General features: G+C 52.5%; 10 protein-coding genes across 11 annotated transcripts; 5 read left to right on the forward strand and 5 right to left on the reverse strand.

Annotated features, from left to right (window-relative positions):
• Positions 1–13: 13 nt before the first annotated feature.
• Positions 14–4,262, reverse strand: HMPREF1120_05728. Of its 2 annotated transcripts, none has more exons than XM_009159914.1 (5): positions 2,912–4,262; positions 2,156–2,737; positions 1,950–2,101; positions 1,349–1,873; positions 14–1,298 (listed from the first exon to the last, which is right to left on the reverse strand). In XM_009159914.1, the coding sequence occupies exons 1-5, from the start codon at positions 3,062–3,064 to the stop codon at positions 599–601; spliced, it is 2,112 nt and encodes a 703-aa protein (XP_009158162.1). In that variant the 5' UTR covers positions 3,065–4,262; the 3' UTR covers positions 14–598. The 2 variants fall into 2 exon arrangements, with proteins under 2 accessions (XP_009158162.1, XP_009158161.1); XM_009159913.1 differs by having other exon boundaries at positions 2,867–4,262.
• A 167-nt stretch (positions 4,263–4,429) lies between these two features.
• HMPREF1120_05729 (ribose-phosphate pyrophosphokinase) lies at positions 4,430–6,739 on the reverse strand. Its single transcript, XM_009159915.1, has 3 exons — positions 6,304–6,739; positions 6,141–6,232; positions 4,430–6,031 (listed from the first exon to the last, which is right to left on the reverse strand). Exons 1-3 carry the CDS (start codon positions 6,489–6,491, stop codon positions 5,169–5,171), a joined length of 1,143 nt encoding a protein of 380 aa, XP_009158163.1. The 5' UTR covers positions 6,492–6,739; the 3' UTR covers positions 4,430–5,168.
• A 26-nt stretch (positions 6,740–6,765) lies between these two features.
• Positions 6,766–8,142, reverse strand: HMPREF1120_05730 (40S ribosomal protein S6-A). Its single transcript, XM_009159916.1, has 4 exons — positions 7,857–8,142; positions 7,738–7,794; positions 7,404–7,663; positions 6,766–7,338 (listed from the first exon to the last, which is right to left on the reverse strand). The coding sequence occupies exons 1-4, from the start codon at positions 7,998–8,000 to the stop codon at positions 7,080–7,082; spliced, it is 720 nt and encodes a 239-aa protein (XP_009158164.1). The 5' UTR covers positions 8,001–8,142; the 3' UTR covers positions 6,766–7,079.
• Positions 8,143–8,413: 271 nt separating this feature from the next.
• Positions 8,414–10,040, reverse strand: HMPREF1120_05731 (anthranilate synthase component I; the record flags this gene model as incomplete). Its single annotated transcript, XM_009159917.1, has 2 exons — positions 8,414–9,985; positions 10,035–10,040. 2 exons carry the CDS (start codon positions 10,038–10,040, stop codon positions 8,414–8,416), a joined length of 1,578 nt encoding a protein of 525 aa, XP_009158165.1.
• A 729-nt stretch (positions 10,041–10,769) lies between these two features.
• Positions 10,770–11,789, forward strand: HMPREF1120_05732 (uncharacterized protein; the record flags this gene model as incomplete). Its single annotated transcript, XM_009159918.1, has 1 exon — positions 10,770–11,789. One exon carries the CDS (start codon positions 10,770–10,772, stop codon positions 11,787–11,789), a length of 1,020 nt encoding a protein of 339 aa, XP_009158166.1.
• Positions 11,790–12,017: 228 nt separating this feature from the next.
• On the reverse strand, positions 12,018–14,298 carry HMPREF1120_05733 (uncharacterized protein; the record flags this gene model as incomplete). The annotated part of the gene is made up of 5 exons (XM_009159919.1): positions 12,018–12,044; positions 12,114–13,871; positions 13,930–14,078; positions 14,133–14,149; positions 14,219–14,298. 5 exons carry the CDS (start codon positions 14,296–14,298, stop codon positions 12,018–12,020), a joined length of 2,031 nt encoding a protein of 676 aa, XP_009158167.1.
• A 1,206-nt stretch (positions 14,299–15,504) lies between these two features.
• Positions 15,505–16,593, forward strand: HMPREF1120_05734 (uncharacterized protein; the record flags this gene model as incomplete). The annotated part of the gene is made up of 1 exon (XM_009159920.1): positions 15,505–16,593. One exon carries the CDS (start codon positions 15,505–15,507, stop codon positions 16,591–16,593), a length of 1,089 nt encoding a protein of 362 aa, XP_009158168.1.
• Positions 16,594–17,322: 729 nt separating this feature from the next.
• Positions 17,323–18,436, forward strand: HMPREF1120_05735 (ribonuclease T2; the record flags this gene model as incomplete). Its single annotated transcript, XM_009159921.1, has 3 exons — positions 17,323–17,428; positions 17,500–18,236; positions 18,308–18,436. 3 exons carry the CDS (start codon positions 17,323–17,325, stop codon positions 18,434–18,436), a joined length of 972 nt encoding a protein of 323 aa, XP_009158169.1.
• Positions 18,437–19,524: 1,088 nt separating this feature from the next.
• HMPREF1120_05736 (uncharacterized protein) lies at positions 19,525–21,418 on the forward strand (the record flags this gene model as incomplete). The annotated part of the gene is made up of 4 exons (XM_009159922.1): positions 19,525–19,597; positions 19,659–19,728; positions 19,804–20,024; positions 20,076–21,418. The coding sequence occupies 4 exons, from the start codon at positions 19,525–19,527 to the stop codon at positions 21,416–21,418; spliced, it is 1,707 nt and encodes a 568-aa protein (XP_009158170.1).
• Positions 21,419–23,993: 2,575 nt separating this feature from the next.
• On the forward strand, positions 23,994–25,283 carry HMPREF1120_05737 (uncharacterized protein; the record flags this gene model as incomplete). The annotated part of the gene is made up of 1 exon (XM_009159923.1): positions 23,994–25,283. One exon carries the CDS (start codon positions 23,994–23,996, stop codon positions 25,281–25,283), a length of 1,290 nt encoding a protein of 429 aa, XP_009158171.1.
• Positions 25,284–25,575: the final 292 nt, after the last annotated feature.

Consider the following 25,575-nt stretch of genomic DNA (forward strand, 5'->3'; position numbering starts at 1 on the left):
ATAAACCTCCTCCAACAAAGAGAGGAGAAGCGGGCGGCAAGGGTGGGTGGGTTGATTGATCGTGACGCATCAGCCCTCATATCATCTCCTTTATACATCTCATAGATAGATCAATGATAAGATACCTATTTGTTTACCTTACACTAACATACCATGATCATGGAAATTGAAAATGCACATGAAACTGAAAATTGAATCTGTGAAACCAAACCATCTGCAAAATAGTTTGGCTACAGTTCAGTACAGCACACTGCCGTACAGTACTAGTACCACTTTTGGTAACAAGCCCTTCTATCTGCCTGTGAAAATCCATCCCAGCAGATCATCACAGCAGTCAAACTCAAACCTAAGAAAGCAATAACAATCAATCCAATCCAACCCAGTCCATTATCTTAGATTTCGTCACGGCATGTCTCATGTTTGAAATCATGATGCTTACGTTCCAAGCCATATATATATATAGCCACACATCGCCTCGCCTCGTCTCACCTCGTCTAGGTCTACTGTACCTTTCCTTTTTGTATCTTCCTTCAACGCTTGCTTTGTGCCCCCTGCTGCCCACGCTCAAGGCCTTCAGCTTGTCATTAGCATTCATGAATCATAATGGTGGTGAAGATGAAGACGATGACGACGAAGTCGCCACCGTCCCAAGGTTGAAGTGGTTCCACTTTTCGATCAATAAGTCGTAAGAATCATCGGCGGCAGCACCAGAACCGTGACCAGAACCAAATTGTTGCCGTTGCCCAGTGTTCACATGAATGCGTTCTGTACCACTGGTACCATCAATTGCCCGCCCTGAAAGAACATCAACACCACCACCACCACCACCACCACCACCACCACCAGCACTTCTCCTAGGAGGAGTAAAAGCGCTGGCTTCCCAGAGATCATTGGCTTCCTTAAACATGTTTTTGATATCGTTGGACGCCATGAGCCTGCGGCGGCGCAGATCAAGCTGTAGAATGCGAAGCATGCCCTCAGCCAGAGTGGATCGACGGGACAGACAGTGAAAGGCGACAGCCAACTTCGTAAAGGCGGACCGATGTTCGGCAGGGTCTAGATCGTTCATGATGGCCACGATGGCGGCGTGGATAGGGTGCAAGAAGCTGATGGGGATATGATCCACCCCCCAATCCATGCAATTGCGATGGACAAGTCCTGCAATCTCCAGAATCGCCGTCATATGCTGCATTCGGATCACTGGTGTGAGCATTGCCAACGTCGACTCATCTTCGTCATCGATAGGGAGCGTGAAGTTCAGCTCGGACAACACAACAACGGCCCAATGGTACTGCGCGCTTTGGATCCCTAAGTTAGCAAAGGTTTCCCAACACCACATAAGACTTACTGTAGGCTATAAATATGAGGTGATCTCGTCCCATCAACCTGAAGGCAGTCCATTAGATTGTCATGCCAATACACCAACTCACGATGCAAATCTTCGAGAAGATCACGAGACACGGCCGGGGCAGGCTTCTCCTTCGGGAAAAAGACATTTCGGCTGATCTTGTAGAAGATCTCGGCCAATTTGCCCAGGTAATGCAGGTGGCACTCTGAATGCGCAGGCGAATATGAATGCTGGCGAGGATATGCCACCCATCGTTCACGTGACTGGCCCTTGCAGGGGGGCGGATTGTCACGCAACGGGGGCGGCATCAGTGGCAGGCTACGCCTGGAGAATGTCGTCCGCATGGCCACTATAAAGGTGGTCCAACTGGTGGAGACTACACTTCGTTCAACCTCCAGAGCTTTGTCTTTGCCCGCCCGTGCCTGAAACTTCGCCAAGCGGCCAGGCTTGTCCAGCTGTTGTAGATGATGCAAGGCGTCATGCATGACAGATAAGGACATCGTTTCCATCCCCAAATTGTCCAAGCTTTACAGAAACGATAAGTGAACGTCCGACCTAGACATGCAAAATATGATATATGCAAAAAAGATGGTTCACTCACTACGCCCATTTGAGAAGCCGATATTGTATGGACGGGACGGACCTATGGGTCCCAGCTGCTTCAGCTAACCGCCGGGCTTCGGTATAAAACAGGTCTCGTAAAGGTTTCTCGGACGATTTGCTGTTCATTTCCACTGGATAGTCGTAGTCAAACTGGGTTAGCCGTTAGGATGGGTCTTGTGTCCGGCAAGGCTTATGGAAACTAACACATGCGTCTGAGAGTATCATATTGACCAAGTAAGGGGTACATATCGTGTCGTCGGATATCTTGGACTGCATGGCTGCGATCAACCTCTCGCGGTCGACGAACGGGTAGCACCAGTGGCGCCACGTAAACCATAATGAGATGAGGTCGGATACCAACTGATCGTCGTCGGTTACAGTTGTCCAGGGTATGGCCGGTACCGAAATGAGTGGGCTGTCAAAATCGCGAGGGACAATCGATCGATGAGGGCGATGCACGGATCGTGACCGTTGCCGCGTAGAAGAAGTCCTACTTCGCGTCTCCGACTCCTCTCCGCCGGAAGTTTCCCGCGAAAAATTTGTAGCAATGAAGTCGACAATCTCTTCTTGCGTTGCTTTGCTTCGGATTAATGCGATGAGTTTGTCCACCTCGGACATATCGCCATTGCGGATGGCCTCCAAGAGCTGAGGTGTAAGGTGATGACCAGACTCCAACTCTTCTACCTTCCGCTTCCATGCTATCTTCCTCCGGCCGTCTTCTCCCTGATCTCGAACACATTCGGTCTGCTTGAGGACACAAGCAGAGCAAGGGGTATTGTCATCGCACTAATGGTTCTGTCAGCGCCGTCCATCCCGGTCGAAAAAGCCCTAACACATTTAGCACAGTGCGATTGAGAGCAAGCCTTAAGGTGTGCACGTTCTCTGGCCATGCTTGAGAAGGGTGTGTGTGTGTACCTGCGATGTTTGCTCCAGATATGCCTGCGCTACACAAAGACATACCTTGGATCGACGCTTTCTACACGCTTTGCAGGCTGTCGTAATGTTGCGCCGTTGTCTTGTACTGACCAAGGCCGGTGGGGTCGGCTTCGGAGATATCTGGGCTGGAGCATGAGGGACGGCGGGTGCCAGCGGCCTCGGGGTGTTCTGAGACATGACTGAACGGAAGAAACAGGTCGTGCATCGACTTGGGACAGGCGTGGCAGGCCAGAGTGGGAGAGCAGCCGCAGGTAGCTTGCTTTCGAAGTTCACGCTGCTTTGACATTCCAACCACAAGGTATGGCCATGGTCGCAGGGAAAGCTCTAGCACAGTAGTATGGCTTTGTAACACTCTGCTTGCTCTGCGAAAACTTAAATCGAGCGATGTTGGTCCTCATGCAGCACGTAACGGGAGATATAGCCGCCAGAACCCGGCTGAGATGTTGTTCCGGGGGATGGAAAAAACTTCCGGGCATAGATCAAGTGGCGGTTCGAGTTGAGATTGGGACGAACAGAGACACTTGAAGCAAGAGCCGTTTTTGCCTTGCGGGTTCAAGTTGTGCTGGTGTGCTCTGCCGGGGAAACCACGAAGAACAGGCCCAGGGCAATAATACCCGGCCTCGGTTTGAGGTTTTGCTGTGGACACTTGATACACTCTTGCACCGGAAGAATGACACGGTAAACGCTGTTTTCGGAGGGCAAGTAGTGATGAGATATGGTAAGTAATCAGATCTGCTGCTCACCAGAGGTTTTGCTGCTCCACTTGGCCAACTGCCACGCCAGGCTAGCATAGTCGCGAAGGAGATATACTTCCACAACAGTCTACTCGCCAGGCTAATTTGGGGCGTTGGCCTCTTTATGGGTCCAACAGACAAGAACTAGCTGGTCAACGTTGCTTACCGTGGGTTGTTCTGACCATCATTGACGGACTGGTCAAGGATTCAACACCGCTGAAAACCACTCAAAACCTGCTGCCATACCCTGGCGTCAAAGTCCAGGATGGTGCTCTCGGGTTGCCAGCGTGAGCTTGAGGCCGCAAGAGCCACTTCAACTCGACAGCCAGAAGAAAACCGCAACAGCATGGACACAGTCTCTTGAATCCGTCTCGCAGCCAGATTAACATCGACAGTAAGGTAACGAATGGCTCGTTCTGCGGATGCAAGGGACATTTAGCGAGTTGGTCGTTCCATTTGAGCCTGCAATGCGATGCGATGGACAAAGACAAGCATGCGCCATCTGTGCAGCGGCGGATTTATTCTCCGCACGTTCTTAAAGTCCCATTCGTCGAGCTAAAGGAGAGAGATTCCGGTTGCATGATGAACTCGGGCCCGGCGATACAGAACTTGAAGTGTGGAAGAGCCGATTTATCATGGCCTGTTATGAAGACGGTTCTGCCTTGACAGCCGCGCAGCCGCCGGCCTGAGGTTGAAAGTCTGCGAGTCGAAATCACGCTACTAATGTTTTCAGTCAGACCGCTGACGGACAAACTGACCGGGCTGAATTTGGCACATTCGGTGACCGGAGATTTTACCAGGCCGTATGTCAGACCTGAGAATTATGTGGACCGAAGCTCTCCGGCCTGTCCATGAAAGGGATTCGGATACAGTACCTAAGCTACCAGGTAATTACCCAGGTAGAGTGAAACTGATGTTTGTTCTTATTGTAGACTGCAGCGTGTTTAAGATCCTTCCGCCTCGAGAATTTGCACTGCAAATCACGTCCGTTGGAAAAGCTACAATGTACTTCTATCCAATGCTGTCTTGTCTGCGGTCAAGGTAAGCCACTGTTTTCGTCGGCGACACATTTTCCAGGTAGATTTCGGTATAAACCAGCTCCGCCGAGCTCTGTGTTCTCGCTGGCTCCCAGAGGCCGGAATGCTACTACCTCGTTTCTTTAGGTCTTGCGCATCGTGCCAGTGGGACGACCTCTCTTGCAAACTCGATCACTACTCGACCGAAGAGTAGAAGCCGTGGTAGAAAGCAAACCAAACGCAATTATTGACAGCCGCTACCTTTGACCTTGCTCGCAGTAATTCAGACGCATTCTGCCAGGGAAAGATATGCCAACGGAGATGGTTGAGGTCATCTCTGCGGAGTTTGTAGGCTTGTCCACTGTAGCCTTACATGACTCGTACTATCGTTGTCGCTGGCTGAACCGTCTTTTGAATCAGATAGGCGACACTAGGCGGGTTCGAAGACGCCTGTGGGTCTCCTCGATTTGAAAGCACATTCGCTGATAATGATGTCGACGAAAGCCGCCATTCTCTGAGTATGGAGGGGGTTTATGCCACCGGGTGGTTGAACAGGTAGCTAACGCTCTCGCCGTTATGTGTCCTTCGGATCGCTTCTGCCAAGACAGGAGCGATATCAATGAATTCGAGCCTGCAGCCCTTTTGGCCCTCCTCGACTTTCAGAGCCTCGATCTTCTCTTCTGAAACCGGAACTGTATTTGTAATGACTAGCCTGGAGAGAGACGAGCCCTTCAGGATTTCGACGGCTTTGCCAGACAAGATTCCATGGGTGACCAGAGCAACAACGTCCTTTGCCCCATGTTTGATAAGAGTGTCGGCGGCCTTAGCCAAGGTGCCGCAAGTATCGGCCATATCGTCCACGAGAATGGCCACCTTGCCTTCGACTGTTCCAACCAGCGTCATGCGGCTCACCTCGTTCGGCCGGGATCGCTCCTTGTGAATCAGCGCAAACGGAAGATCGAGTTTGTCGGCGATGGATGTGGCTCGCTTGGCCCCGCCAGCATCGGGACTGACAATGACGCATTCTTGTCTGGGTCCATTGACTTCGGAATTCGTCTCGGTTGAATGCATGAGATTTTCCCGCACCCATTTCACAGAGTTGGGCTCTGCATAGAGGTTGTCCACAGGAACATTGAAAAAGCCTTGGATTTGAGATGCGTGAAGATCCATCGTTATAATGTGGTTGCATCCTGCAGTCTGTAGCATGTTGGCCATCAACTTGGCCGTGATGGGCGCCCTAGACTTGTCTTTCTTGTCCTGTCGCGCATATGGGAAGTTGGGGAGAATGGCAGTCACCCGTCGAGCCGAGGCGGTTTTGCAAGCGTTGCAAATGATGAGGAGTTCCATGAGCCCATCGTTGATGTCGTTCGGTCGCGTCGACTGTAAAATGAATACTATACAAGAACTCTGTGTCAGTTTGCGCTCGAGGGATACCGAACACTGAAGGGCGGGGGAATATTGGGTTGGGCAAAAGTTGTCGCGGAACGCGATGCATATGCGTACCATCTTCATCTCTGACAGATTCACCGATTGTGACACTCGTTTCTTGATTGGAATACTGCAAGACCATAATCTTGGTGAGCTCAATCCCGAGCCTACATGGCGCCCAACAGACGATCAGTCAGTCTTGCGTGTCTCAAACCATCTCGGAAAGAAATCCACATACCTGGCGGCCACCGCCTTGGCCAATTCGGGATGACTGTTGCCAGTCAAGAGCTTGATGGAGTTTGACGCCATGCCTGCGTAGTCAAGTGTGCCTGCGCCTGCGCTCACCGAAGATGTACTGGCATGTTGACAAGGAGAAGAACTCGGAGTAGACAGGCGAGAAAAGTCGTTGCGCTCCGGAAGTGTCATATGTCTAATAGTAGTAGTGCCAGTGGTGGTAATAGTGGAAACCCAAAAATTGAGCGGGATGAAGGGACCGCCGTCCGCCAGCCCCAGGAGCAAAATTCTGGTTGGCTGATTGCTGCATAAGGCCCAAATCGGCGACTTATCACTGGCTGCCACTGGGCCACACGGCCAGCAATCGCCTCGGATAGCAAAGTTTGAAGTCTTGATTGCGGAATAGAGAGCTAGAACATCGCAAAGATGCAAGACCGATATCACGAACAGCTTCAGAAAAAATAGATTAGGAAAGAAAAGTAATTGATTCGATTCTTTTCAGTATGGGGGAGTTTCTATTCTCTGCCACCTTTGTGGGCGCACATGATGCATTGTAGTATCTGTGACTACCATCGATCGAATGGCGCGGTGACACAGCACACAACTCGAAGCCCCTCCGCCACTCCGAGTGCCTTGGACAACCAGGTGTGCGTTTCTAGCCCAAAGCCATTCTTCAGCCCCCAACATCATGTCCGGTAATCTGTGCGACACCTGAGAGTGCCTGGCAAGCTTTTCGTCCGTTGTGACTTTTTGACAATTGACAAAGACCCAAGCTTAAGCTTACTTCCTCAGAGAAGAAGCACGTCTCTTCCTCAGCTCGGTTCTCTTCTCACGCTCCTCGTGCACACGCTTGGCCAACAATTGAGCATACTCGTTAGCAGCATCCTTGGCAGCCTCCGCGCGTCTTCTCTTGAGTGCGATTCGGTGTCTCTTGTGTTGCATTCGTTGAGGAGTGACGAGTCTCTGGATCTTGGGGGCCTTGGTGTATGGCTTGGCGCCCTCCTTCTTGGGGACGACTTCACGGCGGATGACGAACTTGCTGTAGAAGGAAAGAAGTATTAGTAACGCTAAAAAAAAGATGGACGAAAATGTGTATAGCCGTACCGAACATCATCTTGCTTGCTCAGACCGAAGAATCTTCGGATCTTGGTGGCACGCTTGGGACCGAGGCGCTTGGGGTTGACGACATCGGTGAGGCCTGGGATTTCGCCCTCGCCTTGCTTGACGATGGACAGAGCAAGGACAGACAGGTCCTGGCCGACGATGCAGCCACGGACGGACTTGCGCTTGCGCTCGCCATCACGTCGGGGTCGGTAGCAGGAGTGGCCTTCGGAAAGGAGGAGCTTGACACGGGTAGGGAGCATCTGTAATGAATCAAGTCTCAGCGAAACATGTCCTTCTCTCGCTGGCGCTTTCAGGAGCAGGGGATTGTACGTACGACACCCTGCTTCATGGGAAAGCCTTGCTTGTCATTACCGCCGGTGATGCGGAAAATCTGGTACAGCCGTCAGCATCAACTTGTCCCATTTCTCTTGGTCTTGGTGGACAAATTCGTACGTAGCCCTTCCACTCATCACCGAGACTGTCTCCGGGAACTTCGTTGCCCATACGCTTCTCCATGAAGACGCGCAGCTTGCGCTCATCGTCAATCTCGAAGAGCTTTTGCGACCCATTGGCCGGGTAGGAGATGTTCAACTTCATCTTGTCGGCTGGCTGATCACGGCTGTCAAGACTGGCGGAAAGCCCTGACAGTTATCAGCAGTTGAGGATGTCGGGTTGGCGAGATTGAACGGTTGGTGCTGTTGTGGTATCGAAAGCGCAGTCAACACGGATTCATTTTTCGAGGTGCGTTCAGTGTGCCAAGAGTTCTACGCACTAGTCTCAATTCGTCGTTGGGGGATACCATTGTACAACATTGTACGGTGGAGCACGTGCCTAGAACAGCGTCTCACCCGGTTTTATTCCGGCCTATGAAATCTACCCCCGTGCCAGTGGTAGGCCATCCTCTGCTCACCACCATTTTTGGCGCCTCACCTCTCCGACTGCAGGGGCGGTCAACAATTGCACGCGATAGCAGTGCGAGATATATGTTCATTTGTACACAACTAGTAGTTCTATCTTGCAGCTCCGTTGGCATGGCTGTTTCCAGCCTTTTCCAGTGCCAGATACCTTTTCTCGGCTTCCTCGATCGTCCTAATGTTTGCGCCCAGCTTGTTCATCGTCTCAAACCACTCATCCTCCTCTTCGCTGTCGAAGACAATGCCGCCTCCGGCCTGCAAGTATGCCACACCGTCCTTGACGACCATTGTCCGCAATGCAATACAAGTGTCCATTGCGCCTTCGTCCTCGACCCGTGAGCCGTCCGCAGACACCCTTGAAAAACCAAAATATCCCACTGCCCCAGCATAGACTCCACGCTTTTCTCCCTCGAGCTCGGCGATGAGTTCCATGGCCTTCACTTTCGGCGCCCCTGAAACCGTCCCCGCCGGGAATATGCTTCGAAAGGCGGTAAACCTGTTTTCGCCCTCCCTCAAGACACCAGAGACCTGACTAACCAGATGTTGGACATGGCTGAATCTCTCCACCACCATAAGCCTGTCGACCCGAGTGGACAAAGGATCGCAAACACGGTTGATGTCATTCCTCGCCAAATCGACCAACATGACATGTTCCGCCCGGTCTTTGATGCTGTTGCGCAATTCATCCGCCAGTCTGTCGTCTTCCTCCGGGTCTCGTCCTCGCTTCACTGTGCCTGCAATAGGATGCGTGATAATCCGCCCAGCTTCTTCCTTGACCAAGAGCTCAGGTGACGCTCCAACGATGCTGAAATCCTCGCAGTCGATGTAGAAAAGATAAGGTGACGGATTAACCGTCCGTAAATGTCGGTAGATGTTAAATGGATGCAGTGTAGTGGGGCGTGATATTCGGTGCGACGGAACCGCTTGAATAATATCCCCCACGTTCACATGTTGCTTCAGCTTCCGGACATGGGCCTCATAACCTTCCTTCCCTATGTTTGATTTTGAGGGCTGGTTCAGCGCGATCGGCGGTTGATGTGGGAGTGGGATGTGTTCGGCTTGCAACGTCGCGATCACCTTCTGCAGCGTATTGCTCGCTTTATCGTATGCTGCTGCAATGTCCGCAGAGGACTGTGACTCCGGCACTCGAAGGTACGTGATGACTTTGCAGACATTGAAAAAATGGTCGAACGCGACAATGGTGTCGTACAGCATGAAGAAACTCTCCGGCAGCTTCAAAGTATCTTTCATCGGCCGAGCCGTTTTGGGCTCGAAGTACCGAACACAATCATACCCCACGTAGCCGATCACGCCTCCTGTCATCGGCGGCAGCCGTAGTGAAGGGACACTGGCAACCCTATATTGTGACAACTCTTTCTCCAGTCGAGGAAGGGGATCTTCTTCAGGGCCATGGCCGGGACCGGATTTGAGGACTTTCAGAGGATTGGCTCCGACAAAACTGTACCGCCCGATCGTGCCTGTAGTTGCTGCGCTCTCGTATAAAAAGGACAGTTTCGAACCCGCGGATACTTTGAGATATGCGACAGTAGGTGTGAATAAATCGGCGGGGATCTGAGCGCACAAGGGCACCAGATTCGGAGGATATTGAGAGGATCTGGATTTTGCAAGGATGGAGGTTACCTCCTCAAGGGAGGGTTGGATTTGCGCCTACACCATGTCAGCGCTTGGAGTCGCAGGTTGTTGAATGGACAAACACTACCATTGGAATGAAAAAAGACCAGCAACCATCAGACCAGCACAAATTGACTGGCTAGCTCAGCACATGCCGAGACTCCTGGGACGCTGCTCAGATTGCCACAACCAGGCACTATGCGATGGTAGCACTGGCTGGAGGAGTAGATCTGTAGTAATACCAGTAGCGATATGACTGGAGATTGAGTCACCGCCTGAGTCCTCAAGGAGAGTTGTGAGGCTGCTGCCCTCGTTCAATATTATTTAAAGCAGCGCGGTTCAGGTTCAACTCCGCTTCTAGCGGCTCCAGTGCTACCAACACAGATGCACGTGTCGATCCCAGACAATATCCTTGAAGTGTCTTCGATTGTTTACTGGTGAGGCTTTTATTTCAGAGGGTCCATCCTACAACGAAGTCCTGTGGAAGGGACTTATCAATCTTGCGGCCTGAGGTAACCGTATGTTTCTTTAGTTGTTCATCGGAGTCATGTCCAATGGCGGCGGGAAAGAGGCCACACTGACACGTGACCAGCTCACCAGCCACCGGTCCTACCAGCCACTCAGGCTGCACATGTGCATTTTGGCGGTCTTGAACCTCGAATGCGTTCAGCCTGCAGTGTCGGCCGCTGGTTCAACCAGAAGCTAATGTACACATTTACACCTTGCGTCGACAGCCGCCAACAGTCGCAATAGAGTGTAACCCTATATGACCGCTGTCGCATAATTTCTGCAACAAGAATATCCAGCTATTCTCTTCAATATGTCGCTCGGACAACATCAGCTCGAGGCTGATACCGGGTCGCCCATGCGGCCCGGGTCGTCCTGGACCGCCAACTCATTCTTTGCCGACTCCGCTATCAGCGTGAGGACGAGAACTCCGGGGCCACTCGAGAAGGAGACGAACCCCTTCGACACGTACGCAGCGACCGAACAGCCTGGCCTTGCAGACCGTCTCGAAGGACTCGTTGCTGAGATATGGGCCTCCGAACAGGACTGCGCCATCCGCGGAAACAAGAGGAGGAGGCTTGAAAGAGCCATGGACGAGATTGAGGCCGCTCTGGAGGACGAAGAGTCATATTTGGAGCCCAATCGAAGCGATCCTGGTACAACCGATCCTGAAACAGCCGAACCTGAACAATCGCCGACAACTCCCGCGATGCCCACCGCCAGTGATGAAGAGCTTGAGCGAATTCGAACTAACTTGGCGTCCACAGTGGAGGCGATGCGTTTAAGGCAACAAGAGCAACGACATTTGCACCAGTTGGCGATCGAAAAGCTCGAGGCGGTGGCGCAGCGATGTTTACAGCAAGAGAGGGCCTTGCGCGAATTTTCGGAGGAGATCGCATACCTGAGGGAACAAAATCGGCATCTGGACCAGGAACTTGAGACGGCCACTAATCGACTCAACCAAAGTCAATTGGAATCTGCCCGGAAAGACCTAGCAATCAATGCGATGTCGAGTGCGGTCGCCGGTTTGGAAGGCTGGATTAACAATTCTTCAACGCCAAATCGCACACCACGAAGAATTGTGACAAGGGGCCGGGGAAGATTTCGTGGTCGATACTATGCCGAGGAACAAATGGATGTACCGGCATGGTCTGGCGGTTCGGATGCGAGGTTGCACGATGGCGTCACGGCCTGGGTTCGCGGATTCAGAGATGTCGAGGAAGAACTGAAATCTTCGCAAGGCAACTTGAAGGCTCGTCTAGAGGAGGGAAAAATCCGTCTGGATGACGGAGGGGATGATTGGGGCGAGTTCGAGAGTGCCTCTGGAGTATGATTGCCTCTGTAGTCTCAATCAGAGCCGGTGTTGTACATTTTCTTTTTCCGTTTCGAACATTCGCTTCTTCTGCCCTTGTGGGCATGGCAGACCTTCTGATGCGAGCTCTGATGGATGGACTGACCGCGACTGCTGAAGGACAGATACCAGTGAATCTGGTAAAACATAGACAGAGCGGTGCAATAGGTAAATGATGTATGCCAGTGGGTGCTGGCCTGTACACATTCTTCAGCGTTGGAAGTTGATGACAGCAATCTGTTCTTGTTAGCTCACGACTCTCTGATCCTCCATAAATCCTCCATAGGCCGCTAATATTTGACTTACCTGAGCCCCAAGGCCAAATGCAAGCTTTTTACTTTCCTCATCCCATGCCAGAGTGTGATCGGCAATAGCCTGTGACGATTCTCCATTTACCCCAGACATGCCACCGACGCTCAACGCATCATCCTCCTTCAACTTCGAGCCTCTCCAGGACTCCTGCTCACCTTTCCATGTCGCCATGGGGCTATGACCATGCTCGGCATTCCAGATGCGTACTGTGTCATAACTGGCGCCTGCCAGACAAAAGCCGTCTGGAGAATATGAAAGTGTCATTACAGGCGAAGCGTGGCCGATGATGAGCTTGCAGATGGAGGTAATCGTATTGCTGTCGTCACATCGCCAAATCTTGATGGTCCCGTCCATTGAGGACGTGGCGAATTCTGGCTTCGCAGGTGATTCTATTGCGTCGGGCGCATGCGGGCGTAACTCAAGTCCTGTGATGGGAGCACCATGCGCCTCTCTTTTCATCAGGTTGTGAGCGGGTAGCCAGAGACTGGCGGTATCACCAGACGCCGCAACCACGGTTCCATCCGTTGGCCCACGCCAGGCACATCTGACAAAAGTCCATTGATCATTCTCATTTGAGTCGGATGTCCATTTGTTCTCGACGCTCAGGTCGGAGAAGGCTCGGCAATGGTAGACGGCGTTTCCCCCCGCAACACAGACAACACCATTCATGCCGAATGATGCACAATCCATGTCCATCAGGATCTCAGGGACAGATATCGACAATGGTCCGGCAATGTTTGGCGATCGTGACAAATCCCAGAGCAATATAGTGGATCCGGCGCTGCGAGCAGAGTCAGCTGCATCCGAAGAGTATGGCGCGATACCGAGCAAGCGCAGGCCTCGACTGTGCCAGCGCAGAGACGTAATTGCCTTCTGCGAAGCTGGAACAGCCTCCATAAGGTTCAGTTCTTGACCATCAAACAAGAGTATCTCTCCGGCGGGGTCTGAATATGTTGCAACGGCAAGAACATCTCCAATAGGGTCCCAAGCCAGCGCACTGACTAGCTTCGCCTCGGTACAGTCCACCAGTTCTTGGAACCGAAGATGGTCAACGGCGTCGGAACCTTGGTTTATTGACTTCCAGACAGTACAGAAATCGTCTCCCATAGAGGCTAAGCAATCGTTGTCGCCCGGTCTCCATGCACTCCGCGTAATAGTTTTGGCTTCTTCACGTTCGGTTGTAGAGGGAATCTGAAGAAGGGTGGTGGATCCCGAAAGGTCTGTTACCTTGGCGGGCGCAACTTGAACACCAATGCTTGGCCCCGTGGTGGAAGGATGACTTGGGGGTAAAGCTTCGATGTGAGATTCGTGGTTCGCTTGTTCGGCGTTTAGTGATTCGTCGTCCACATCCATACGGTCGTCCGTTCTTGTTCCATTCACAAGATGCGTATTCTCGTCAAGGCCCGTCTCGGTTGCAGAAGGTGATCTGGCATCCGCGCGGGGAGGGTGGCCGTTAACCATATCAACATCCATCGCAGAGGCGTTTCCCGATCTCGTTGCCGATGCGGATGGTTTGCGTGCAGCACTACCATTGCGTTCACCTTTGCGACTCCTCTTTGGTCCTGAATGGGTCGCTGTTTCGTGCGGACCAACTGACTGAGCATCGCGAACCTTGCTGTGGAGGGGAGCATTAGGACCGGCAGGGGAACTTGCAGATGCAAGAGTCTCTTCAGGCAATTCTGGCGGAGGTTTCACACTCTCAGGGCCAAAGAAAAACATAGACGGGTTGAGTTGCTTTGAAGGACGGCCATTCTAAGATCAGGTTAGCACGCGGACACCATTGTTTCACTGGTAATTAGGGACACTGTACTTCATCAATAGTCAGTGATAGATGATGATAACGCAGGCCTTTTTGAACAAGAGAAACAAGGGCGTGACCTTTGATGTGTTTGGCGAAAGGGAGACTCTCTGCGTCGACCCTCCAGTCACGTTGGAGCTTGACGGCGGCTTCGGCGTATCCTGTACAGCACCAGTTTAGTGGAGAGAAACTAGTGGAGCTCCTGCGCGGCCTACCGGACTCTTGGAGATATCTGCAAAACCTGGTCAGCGCCGTAGACAACAGAAAACCACCAGCAAGCACAGTTCATGGCGGCGCGTACCTCCAGATAAGATAATTAAGCTGATCCGAAGTCAGCGGGGGTGGCTTTGCGCTGAAGGTCGAGGGATTGTCGGCCTCCATGCCGACATTCCGCTCACGATGGGAGACGAGGCGCCGGCGGCGTTTTCAATCGGTCACAGAGTGATTGAAGACGGGTAGAAGATCGCACAGCGACAGAGCACGTGTAACTCAATAAAGCTGTAACGTTGAGTCCAAGGCAGGCTCCCTATGGCCACCAGATCGCGTGAGGTCTTTTGGTCGATCGATCAATTTGTCTGGAAGAAGGAAAAGCTGGACGGGGTGGTGTATGGAGAACGTGAGCCCCGGGAGGGTACAAGCTACAGATCAACACAAGCCTCCAGGGCGCGGCCCATTGAGCGCAAGGCGGGAGTCGAAGGAATCAACCGGACGTAGCGTAGTTGGACGACAGACCTGATCACAGCCGGCTAATGAAGATGTACTCTCGACTTGTATCTCGTTGGTGGTTGAAACGCGGACGAAGGATGAGTTTGCGATGGATGTGTGTTTGACATGCCGTTGGTCACGGGCAGAAAAAGAAGCCAGACCGACGTTGGGCGCAACGGGAGTGCAAAGCCACAGCTGCAGGCGAAGGGCAGCGGCAGACCAGCCGGATGGGGCATTTTGCTAGCACAATATTGTTGTTTTGGGCGGCCGATCGCCTCCACTATGACCACTGCACTGCTTGTGTTGCAGCGCCTAAACGTGACCGGAGACCGCTTTTTAGGCTCCTGCAAGTAAGGCTAAGGAGCCCGAGTCGGGCTCTGACCATTATCTGGGGCGGGGAGCTACAGTAGGTACTACTGTACTACTACAGTACAATGTTTTGCCTGTGAGTGCAGAACAAAGGTTCCACGGTGCAGACCAGATCTGAAGAACTTCAAGTGCGCCCGTTCTCGAAGCCAGGCCTCCTTGCGGCAGACCCTTGCAACAAGCAGACGGTCGAATCGATTGCCCAGCTGAAACTTGCTGAGGCACATGAACCGAGCCCAAGAGACTCATCATTGGATGACTTCCAATAGGTGGCTTTGGTACGAGATTCGGATCGTCTTTCCTTTAGGCAGGCTTTTTGCTGGGTGCGAAGAGACCCTCAGGCTGCCATCCGGTCTCCGCTGCAGTAGTGCTTCTGGAACACCTCCAAGTCTGGCACCGTGCCAGTACTGTAGTGACTGGCAGCGCATCACGCTTCTCCTGCAGTGTGTTGTTTCCTCCCTCGCGCGCCTCTGCCATTTCCCTCCTCCAGGATGCGAATTTGAATTTTCTTTCTCAATGGCACCGAGAATCAATCTCCCTCCCGTCACCCGCATCCTCCTAGGGGTCCTCGTGGCCCTGACCCTGCTGTACAATATTGCGCGATGGAGAGTCTCACAACCTGATTCCAACGCGGCAACGCCCAGTCCTACGACCACGAGACCTATTATCCCCTATCTCGCTCTCGTCCCCTCGCAATGTCTGTGGTATCCTTGGACATTCCTTAGCGCAACCTTTGCGGAACAAAATATCTTGACATTGTTGGTCAACGGAGTGAATGTTTTCTTTGGAGGGAAATACCTTGAAAGAGCCTGGGGCTCCCAGGGTTTCATTTATGTCATTCTAATTGCAACGGCGATACCGAACCTCTTGGTAGTCCCGACATATCTGGTTTGGGCGACTATAACGGGCAACCCGGCGAGAGCTTCGACACCCATCAATGGCGGCGTTGCGATACAGGCGGCCTTCCTCGTGGCTTTCAAGCAGTTGGTCCCCGAGCATACTGTGAGCATATACAAAGGCATGATTAAGATGCGGGTCAAGCATTTCCCGGCAGTGTTCCTCGCCGTCAACACGCTCTCTGGGCTCCTTCTGGGAACCGATACAGCTCTGTTTCTAGCCTGGTATGGGCTCATCACGACGTGGACCTATCTTCGATTTTTCAAACGCCAGCCCGACCTTTCAGGCACCACTACAGACGGGTCAGAATTGAAAGGAGACGCCAGCGAGACCTTTGCCTTCGCCACTTTCTTTCCTGACTTGATGCAGCCGCCAATCGCGGCACTGTCCAATCAGATCTTCGACCTGCTGTGCAAGCTCAAAATATGTACTCCATTCTCCGACGAAGCGATCGCTACGGGCAACGAACAGGCTGCGGCTCGCGGCGAAGGTGGTCTGCCGAGCTTTCACAAGCAAGGACGAGGAGCAAGGGGGTTGAGTAAACGAGAGGAAGCAGAACGACGGCGAGCTCTGGCCCTCAAAGCACTAGATGAGAGGCTCAATGCCGCCAGCAATCGTCCACCAACGCAACCACCCCCAGCAAGTGCGCCTAATCTACCAAAAGGACAAGAAATGCTGGGCCAGACAGATTATCGACCTGACGAATGAGCTTCTGTGTGTTAGTGGTTTGTTCACGAGCAGAACTTTGACGCAAGACCATGCGGGCTCTGACTTGCGGTTAGCGGTTTCATTGGTTGTTTTGTAGATGTAACTCATTCGCTTAAATGATCATGAATCTCGATTGAATTCCATCTGGAAGCTGCTTGTACGACTGAGCTACTACTACGAATCTGTTGTTGATTTGTTTTCGTGGTCTGCAAGGCTTAGGCTGCTTGCTGCTGGTGGAGAGCTTTATGTTACTACTGGTGGTAGTATAGAGGCTATAGAGGTGCCTAGTAGTCGGGATGACCGAATCGGCGACAAGTCATTGGCAGCGTTGCGCTTCTCGCCAATCAATTTCGCACGAGCAGCCACCAGAATCGAGGTACCGTTTTTGCCGTCACCACTGCTGCCCTGCCTTGTTCTTGCATATCCTGCGAATTGTTCTCGATAGTCCCGACGCCGCGGAACCTATTGCGGCAGGTGCTGCAACGGTGCTCTCCTACTCGTCGAGACAGGGCCTTTTGCCCTCTCCGCAGTGGCTTAAAATCTTTCCTGGCTCATGTACCGCACGCGATCCATGAGAAGCTACTGCGTCCGGAAAGAAACGTGGGCATCGCCAGCCCACAGAAGCTCAGGTAGGCGAAGAAGTTGAAAAGCGCCATGATTTCCCTTGCATCCTCACGTCTTGCGCTGCTCCGTGCGTACATCCTCCTCTGCCAGTGTCACTTTTGAAACATGACGTTCATGAAGCACGTTGGCCTGGCCGCTGCTCTGCTGAGCTCAGCAGCTGTGCAAGCCTCCCTCTACGGCGAGAGCAATGTCAACCACACTTGCGTACTAGGTGAGTACAAAGTTCTATCCTCGGTCTATTACAGACCCCATCGCCAGAGAGCAGCAGCTAACCGTGTACAGAGCCTTCCATTCTCTCCTGCTCGTCGCAGGCGAACCCAGCCAATGTGGACAGCTGCTGTACGGAAACCTACGGTGGTCTCGTGCTTTCGACCCAGTTCTGGCAGACATGGACGGGCCTTGAGTCCAAAGGTCAGAAACTGCCACCCAACCGGTGGACTTTGCACGGTCTGTGGCCCGACTTCTGCAATGGATCGTACACGCAGTACTGCGATTTGTCGCGCCAATACGACCCTGTGCCGTCGCCGAACACCACCAACGGTCTGCCCAATGGCACCGTCGTTCCGCCATATGATGGACCCAACGTTGGCACCTTCCTGGAAGCCTTCGGACGATATGATCTGCTCAAGTGGATGAACACGTATTGGGTCAATCAGGGCGCTCCCAACACGGACTTTTGGGCCCATGAGTTCTCCAAACATGCGACCTGCTTCTCGACGTTTGACCTCCCTTGCTACGGGCCCGAATACGTTAAACATCAGGAAGTCGTGGAATTCTTCGAGACCGCGATCAAGTACTACAACCGTCTGCCCACTTGGGAGTGGTTGAATGAGGCCAAGATCGTGCCTTCGAACTCCACCACGTACACGTTGTCCGATCTACAGGCCGCGCTGACCAAGAAGTACGGCGCGACACCTTACATCGGCTGCTCTGGCCCCCGTTACAACACCACCGAGGCCGGGAAGGATAGCTCGGACAATGGGCGTACGGTGATCAGCGAAGTGTGGTATTACAGCCACGTAAGTCGTGCCTCCAAACCTCCTGTTTTGCATGCCGAACCGACGAGGCTAACAACATCTGTCTTTCCCAGGTTATTGGACGTCCGCAAGACGGAATCTCCATCCCCGTCAATGCGACGGGCTCGAACACCAGCTGCGCAAAGGCCAAAGGTGCCCTGCACTACTACGAGATGACCCCGGAGTCGGTGCAAGGCCATTAGAAAAACACCATCTAGCTTCGTGACGTCGATTACAAAAGTACATACATGCTCCGAAACCTGAGGAGTGGAATTGAGACAAAAGATTAAATCTAATGCTAGTGAGATAGATGCATCTGTCGGAGGACTACTCAAAGTCGTGCGTGTGGGATACAGTACAGAGGTACTTACCTAACTACCACAATAATAAATATACGTACCTAGGTAGGTACTTTACATACCTACCTTATCTTGTACCGACAACATTGCACAGTGGTAGAGGTAAGGATTATTAATAATCAGCTGCTGGGTCTTCGTTGTAAAAAGTGTCTTGTTGAACCGTTCATCACACCGCTACAGAGGTATTCACTTCATATACCATCGGTTTTATTCCAAATATCTAGCGTACATATCTACCTACGTTGTCACAAACACTCCATTGCAACATCTACATTGTCGATCCATTTTCCCGGAGTCGCCGCTGACACGCCGGCCTCTTCAAGTTGGGAGACCGAGAGCTGCGTCACCAGCCACTGCCACGACCGGATCTCGACGCTGCGCCACGTCTCACTTTCCTTTCCGCCAGCGGCCTGAGAGGAAAAGCCTCCCAACAAGCCCGGACCGTGTGGGCAGGGAGACCCGTGGAACCCAATTGAACCCATCAATACTAGTACTGCGGCGTGCTAGTTACCCTACTAGCAGCAGTACTGCCCAGTGCTAGACTGCGGCATCAGCAGTTCACCGTCAAATCCACCTTACGTTGCACTCCCGGCCCATCCATTTCCCCCCAAGGCTGCCACAGACCAACACTCCATCGACCGATTCGAACCATCGTCGAACTGGCCTTCTTCACCTCACCGTTGCTCTATTCCTCTTTCCCAACAGTGCGTACAGTGACCGACCGCCACGGACGCAGCTACTCGGTCGCCGTAACGCCTAGCCGCTCGTTCGACTTCCCGCCCTCTCGTCGTCATACCATCGTCGGAGCCTCACGCGAACCCGAGCCAGACAGTGCCCAGCATCATCCTCGCAGCCAACGATATTCGGCTGATATCAATATCTACAGACGATCCAGCCTCGAGACTGCGCCCATCTAATTGACAGGAGGGAGTATGTCGAAAGTCGTAAGAAGTGTCAAGAATGTCACCAAAGGATACAGCAGTGTGCAGATCAAGGTGCGCAATGGTAAGTGAAATGCTTAATCGCTCCCGCATACTGGGAAACACCGCTGACAAGGCGATTTCAGCGACATCCAATGACCCATGGGGCCCTACGGGGACAGATATGGCGGAGATTGCAGCTCTGACCTTCAACAAGTAAGTTGTAACAAGTCCGCGCTGCAGCGAGGGTTATCGTATGGCCAACCATGCTGACAATGGCCGTCGCATCAGCCCAAGTGACTTCTACGAGATTATGGATATGCTCGATAAGCGATTGAACGACAAAGGCAAGAATTGGCGACATGTTCTGAAGTCATTGAAGGTCTTGGATTACTGCTTGCACGAAGGCTCGGAATTGGTGGTCACTTGGGCGCGCAAGAACATTTACATCATCAAAACGTTGAGAGAGTTTCAATATGTGGATGAAGACGGCAGAGATGTTGGACAGAATGGTAAGAATCTCCCAGCCATTGCAACTCGGTACCCGTGCTGATTTTCCACAGTTCGTACCACGGCAAAGGAGTTGACGTCTCTTATTTTGGATGAGGATCGGCTTAGGAGTGAACGATCTGATCGCAAGCTATGGAAAGCCCGTGTTAGTGGCCTCGACGAATATGCCCCTCAGGCCATAGCCGGCCCTTCCCAGCGCCCACGACGACAAACCAGAAGTGGAGCGGATGACGATGACCCTGAGTTACGGCGAGCTCTTGAACTTAGTAAAATGGAAGCGGACCAAGAGGCGCGAGACAGGAGTCGACATACCGCCAGCGAGAATGATGAACAAGACCCTGAGTTGAGGCGAGCGATACAGCTAAGCAAGGAGGAGGCCGACCTCCGCGCGCGCCAACTCGAGGACCAAAATGCTGCTTCTCTCTTCGACGACACTCCTGTGCCGGCCCAAAGTCAACCGACAGGATTCAACCAGGGTTATCAGCAGCAGCCAGCTGTTGATTGGTTTGGAAACCCCCTTCAACAACAGCCACAAAGTACTGGCTTTTTGAGCAATCAATATGCGCAGCCGCAGCAAACAGGTTTTCAGCCTGGTTACACTGGTGCTTTTCAATCCTCCCAACCGACCGGCTACGATCAATTTGGCCAACAACCTTTCTTACAACAACAGAACACCCTGCAACCACAGCAAACAGCATTTCCGACCAACAATCCATACGGTATGCAAACTGGAACAGATCTTTTCGGAGCACAGTCACCCCAGCAAGCGGGTCTGCAGCCGGGGACGAACAATCCCTTTTCCGCTTCTTCACCACAGCCGCTGGACGCGATGAAGCCGCTGCCTACAGGCTCCAACAATCCTTTCGCCCAGAGAACGCAGCAAGCCTCTCCTTCGCCATTTGCCCGAGCGACGAGTCAGCCGGCTTTAGGAACATTGTTTGAATCGCAGCCGACTTCCCAATTCAGCCAACCCACGCAACCAAACCCTATTCTAAACTATTCCTCGCCGCAGCCATCTTTCCAGCAGCAGCAGCAAGCTCAGAAGCCGGTCAATCCACAGCATGCCAAGCTCAATGCACTGTTGGCTTCAGGCGAGGGCCAGGATACTTTCGGCAATACGGGCGATCTGCGTATTCCTGCCCAACATACCGCACCTGGAACCTTCGTTAACTCGGCGGGACAAGGTCTGGATCGTCTTCGTGCGGCTCAGACAGGGACGAACCCCTTCTTTTCGGCACAGGCTACAGGTTTTGCCCAGAACCAGCCTGGGTTTGGTCAACAAGCTCCTGCACAGACTGGACCTGCGGGCGGATTTGGCGGTTTCACTCAGCAAAACAATAATCCTTTTGGACAGAGGCCCGGGGCACAGCAAAGTGGAAGCTTGATTGACTTGTAGGATGAGTCGGACAATGAGAAGGTATAAGAGGTGCCTCTCTTGGGAGGTGGCATAGCCAGTCATTATCAGCTCGAACCAGATAATCATATGAAATCGGTACGACATCTGCAATCTTTCGCTCCCGGCAGGGATTGGCAGTAGATTACAAACAAAAGAGGAATGTTTCCTTCCGGCCTCACCATGCTGCTCTCACCTGTACGCTATTGGGAAGGATTAACATATGGTTGGCAGATGATTCCCTTTACTACCTCCCTTACCTATTAGTAGGTTCCTTAAATAGCAGTACGGGTACCTACCTAGGTGGTAGGATTGTGGATAACTTGAACTGTAAGCCCAAGTTAAAGGGTTCGACGGATGCTACGCGCATTCCCGAGCGGAAGTAACGGCAAGTAAGCAGACAAGGAAGTGCCAGGAATGCTATACTTATATGCCAGCGGAAGGTTCAAGGGAAGAACCTAGTAGTATTTTAACTTCGGGCAAGATGCCTCAGGATAAGGTAAAGTCTAATGACAGGCGCGGCTGTGTTCTCATCAAAACATCTTCCTCCTTGTTTTTGGCGGGTTTATGGCCGCTGCCAGTGTACCATTGCAGTGTATCTCCTCCTTAACTGGTATTCCTTCCTTCACAACTTGTATGAGGAAGACATATTGCAATCCGCGCCTTCCTCACGGCCTCTGGGTGCCAGATACAGCATCGAAGCCGCCGTCCTGCTACACCCGACATGCTGTTGAGCATTGATATGGAAATGCTCGCAGACGTTTCTCCTCTGCCCTACCTTGACATGTCGTGGTGGCCTTCTTCGCCTCCTTCGCGGTTCGGGTATCCAAACTCCAGTGTCAAGCTTCCTTTGTTGGCCAAAGCAGCTATTTGCAACCTCATGGGTGTCCAAGGCGCTGAGTTAAATAACGTTCGCCGTGACCAGCCAGGCCGCTCGAGCGTGGCTTGAGGCCGGGCACGCTGCTCGATCGAAGTCGTATAGCGTCCCAAGACGCGAAATACACGGCGTTTGAAACGGTCACGAGACTGAGGTAGGAGCCATGAAGAGCACAAGTACAGTATACAATGCATCGTTTCTGCCAAAGAGATACAGTCGGGGGCTTTGGGACAAGCAACTTGCCTTGGTGGAAACGACAACCATAACTGCAACGATTGGATGGCCGAAAGACAACAGTCCTACTGCTGGCGCAGCTGCAACCGCGTCACTCACCTTTTGCTCACCTTCTCAAAGAGTTGGACGTTGTCTGGTACCAGGACAACGACTCCGCACTTCTGTCCAGGCCAAAGGTGGGCGGCTATTAGCATGGGCGGCAGACTGGCCCATCATTTCACTGCCACTCCGACCGCTGCAGGTAATGAGTGTACGCCGAATGAATGTGCTCCTTCCAGTCATGCTGGCCTTGTGGTACGTGTTGTCAGGCGCAGTAAACATTTGGCAGATGGATTCGCATACATTGAATCACTCTGTGCAGGTGCCCTGTGGGAAGAAATCGGCAACGCTGAACCAGTTGATCTTGACGAACAGCTGGCGAACCAGGCTGAGTACTGAGGAGGCTGTGCCGCCGCTAGCTAAGAAGGCCAGCGTCTGGCGAATTAGTCACCGTGAAACATGACAAACGCAGTCGAGGTAAGATCCATGGCAGGGCTTTGCGAGTGCACCATTCAATGCATGTGTGAGCAAGTACAGACTTTCACCGTTTGTTTTCCACTGGTAGCACAAGCTCCTCACGAGCCGGTGTTTTGCTGCGTCTCAGACTAAACTGGTTGTGGTGCCTTCCAAGGTCTTTAGGGCGAGCGGCTGTTGGGCCTTACGGTTAGGGACGCTGTTTAAGCGAGTGAGGTCGCACCGCAGAGCCGCCGAGAATCATTGAGGCCAGAACTTCTACAACATACTAGCCACACAACGAGCACAGTTCCTAAAATTTGAAGACCACTTGGGAGCGATGATTGGACCTATATTTTGAGCCCGAACCGTGGGGAGGGAAGAAAGAGACCCCTCGTGGCTCGGGCGCAAGATGCCCGACTCGACATGTTACAGTACAAGGCTGTGGACTGTGGCGTGGCCATGACCCTATGGCCATGTACAGCCTCCTTTCGTTTCAGCGCCTGAGAAATGCTGGCAGGATGCCTGCGCAGGCCGTGCGACCCTATATGAGTTGAATACTGCCCATTTTGTCCTATCAGTCCATCCGAGCCTTTTGGCTATCTTGTGAGGAAACTACGCTCAAACACTTTTTTACCCCTGTTTGGCGAAGCAAATCGAACTGTCCCCAGGCTTCTTCCCTTCCTTATGCCAAAATTCTCGAAGAGTTGCAGTCCCAGCAATGCTGATAGGCTCCAACGGAAGCCTAATAATAATGCTGCGAAGCGAAAACGTGCGCCGCCTGCCCAGGAGTGGGAACGCATCCGGCCGTTATTCCAGCACTATTATGAGGTGGAGGAAAAGCCATTACCAAAAGTCCGCGAAATACTCTCGAAATATCACGACTTTGACGCTGAGTCAGTGTTGCGTAAGACTGGGACCATGTAACCCGTGCTGACAAGTCTCATATGGTACAGAGAGCATTCTTTTAAGAGGATGCGGGAACAATGGAACATGGGAAAGAACTTCTCCGATGCACAGCTAGAAGTGGCAGCCGAAGAAGCCAAGCGCCTGTCGGACTTAGGCCACGAACCTTCAGAGGAGGTGGAAGTCAACGGGCGAAAGATCCCATGGGATCGCGTCAGGCGCAGGTTTCGACGAGAAAAGAAGGAAGAGTGGCACAAATACGATTGTGCATTTCTGCGGCGGTCGTTCGATGGCAAAGCTCCCGTGCAGCGGGTAATGTTCCTGGACGGTTCAATTGAAAGTGACGTGGAGCATATTCTGATGCAAATCAGCAACTACTACCCCGAATGCCTCATACCAGGACGCGGGGCTGCCGCCTCAGGGACACACGGCCTGATCATTTCAAAATCGGGTATTGATGGCGTGAAGGCCACTCTCAACGAAGGTTTAACGTTGCTCGAATACGGTCGGCCCGGCATCGGATACGCCATGATAGAGCAGGCTTGTGACCGATTCAGAGATGTTCTTCGTGAGGCAGAGGTCGACCTTCTGCCAACCCTGCTTAGCATACTTTGCGGAGCACGATGGCGCAATTACAATAAACTCTATGTTTACATGGTTGGATACTACTGGTCGATGTCGCAGGAGGTCCTGGGGATGAAGCATCCAGTAACGACAATCCTGGGTATATGGAGCAAAGCACACCATGTACGGGACGCCTCCGAACCACTATACCGAAAGATTCTTAACATTATTGACAAGGTGCATCCCACAAATCTCGCGCCCGGTGTGGTGTATGGTCTGGAGACCGAGTACCTTACCGACCTTAGCCAACGCGGAGACGTGTGGCTCGCACGGAACCTTGCCGACGCGAAATGGCGTCAACGGCAGGAGTCGCTGGGAGCCACGCACCCGTATACCATCATGATGCTACAGATGCGGTCCATGCTGATCGTTCAGGAGCGAAAAAGGCTGGTCACCGAGGCGGAACAGATGCTGCTCAAGATCTTGAGGCTAGGTGAGGAACAGTTCCGGGCCGAAGGCAAGAGTTGGTATTATGTCTACGCCTTGCAAATCGGCTACAGGTACTACCGGGATGGGAGATATGCCGAGGCGGAAGCATGCTTCAAGCGGTCGGCCCTGTGGGTGGCGACCATGTTGTCCAAAGCTGGCAGCTTCCATCTCCAGATCGACAGGCAGCTAAAGTCGTTGCTGAGATTGAAGGAGATGGGTCTGTTTAGCCCACTTCCGCCTGGCTGGAACCGAATCCTCGATGAAGACGGGGAAGGAGATGAGATGGAAGATCTCCAAGAAGAGTGAATCCCTCACCGTTTGGATGGTTGAGACGCTGGATACTAATGTATGATGTCTGGAACCATTCTTGTCCGCCTCGGCATATCACACTGAAGGGCTTCATGACGAGGCTGCGATAACTCAGGGGCGCTCTGCGTCCTTGTTGGTAGATAGATTGCTCTTTTTAGAACAGTGACATGATATTTGAACTGACCTGACCTGGCCTGCAATGAACTGATTTGACGCTACTGGCTTGTCGATCCTAAGGACATGCATGACTTGTCGTTTTACTGTCGGTAAAAGTCTGGTGATCCTTCCT

This window comes from Exophiala dermatitidis, assembly GCF_000230625.1.
Source record: "Exophiala dermatitidis NIH/UT8656 unplaced genomic scaffold supercont1.5, whole genome shotgun sequence".
Lineage (NCBI taxonomy): Eukaryota > Fungi > Ascomycota > Eurotiomycetes > Chaetothyriales > Herpotrichiellaceae > Exophiala > Exophiala dermatitidis.

Excerpts from the sequence above, each read along its gene's own strand:
- HMPREF1120_05728 (XM_009159913.1), bottom strand. The coding sequence starts at position 3,064 with ATGTCTCAGAACACCCCGAGGCCGCTGGCACCCGCCGTCCCTCATGCT. Across the intron at positions 2,738-2,866 it reads ATCTGGAGCAAACATCGCAG|TGCGATGACAATACCCCTTG; the intron begins GTACACACACAC and ends CAGAACCATTAG. Across the intron at positions 1,874-1,949 it reads CGGCTTCTCAAATGGGCGTA|CTTGGACAATTTGGGGATGG; the intron begins GTGAGTGAACCA and ends GTTTCTGTAAAG.
- HMPREF1120_05729 (XM_009159915.1), bottom strand. The coding sequence starts at position 6,491 with ATGACACTTCCGGAGCGCAACGACTTTTCTCGCCTGTCTACTCCGAGT. Across the intron at positions 6,233-6,303 it reads GCCAAGGCGGTGGCCGCCAG|GCTCGGGATTGAGCTCACCA; the intron begins GTATGTGGATTT and ends GGCGCCATGTAG. Across the intron at positions 6,032-6,140 it reads ATCTGTCAGAGATGAAGATG|TATTCATTTTACAGTCGACG; the intron begins GTACGCATATGC and ends GTTCTTGTATAG.
- HMPREF1120_05730 (XM_009159916.1), bottom strand. The coding sequence starts at position 8,000 with ATGAAGTTGAACATCTCCTACCCGGCCAATGGGTCGCAAAAGCTCTTC. Across the intron at positions 7,795-7,856 it reads GTGATGAGTGGAAGGGCTAC|ATTTTCCGCATCACCGGCGG; the intron begins GTACGAATTTGT and ends CGGCTGTACCAG. Across the intron at positions 7,664-7,737 it reads TTCCCATGAAGCAGGGTGTC|ATGCTCCCTACCCGTGTCAA; the intron begins GTACGTACAATC and ends GATTCATTACAG.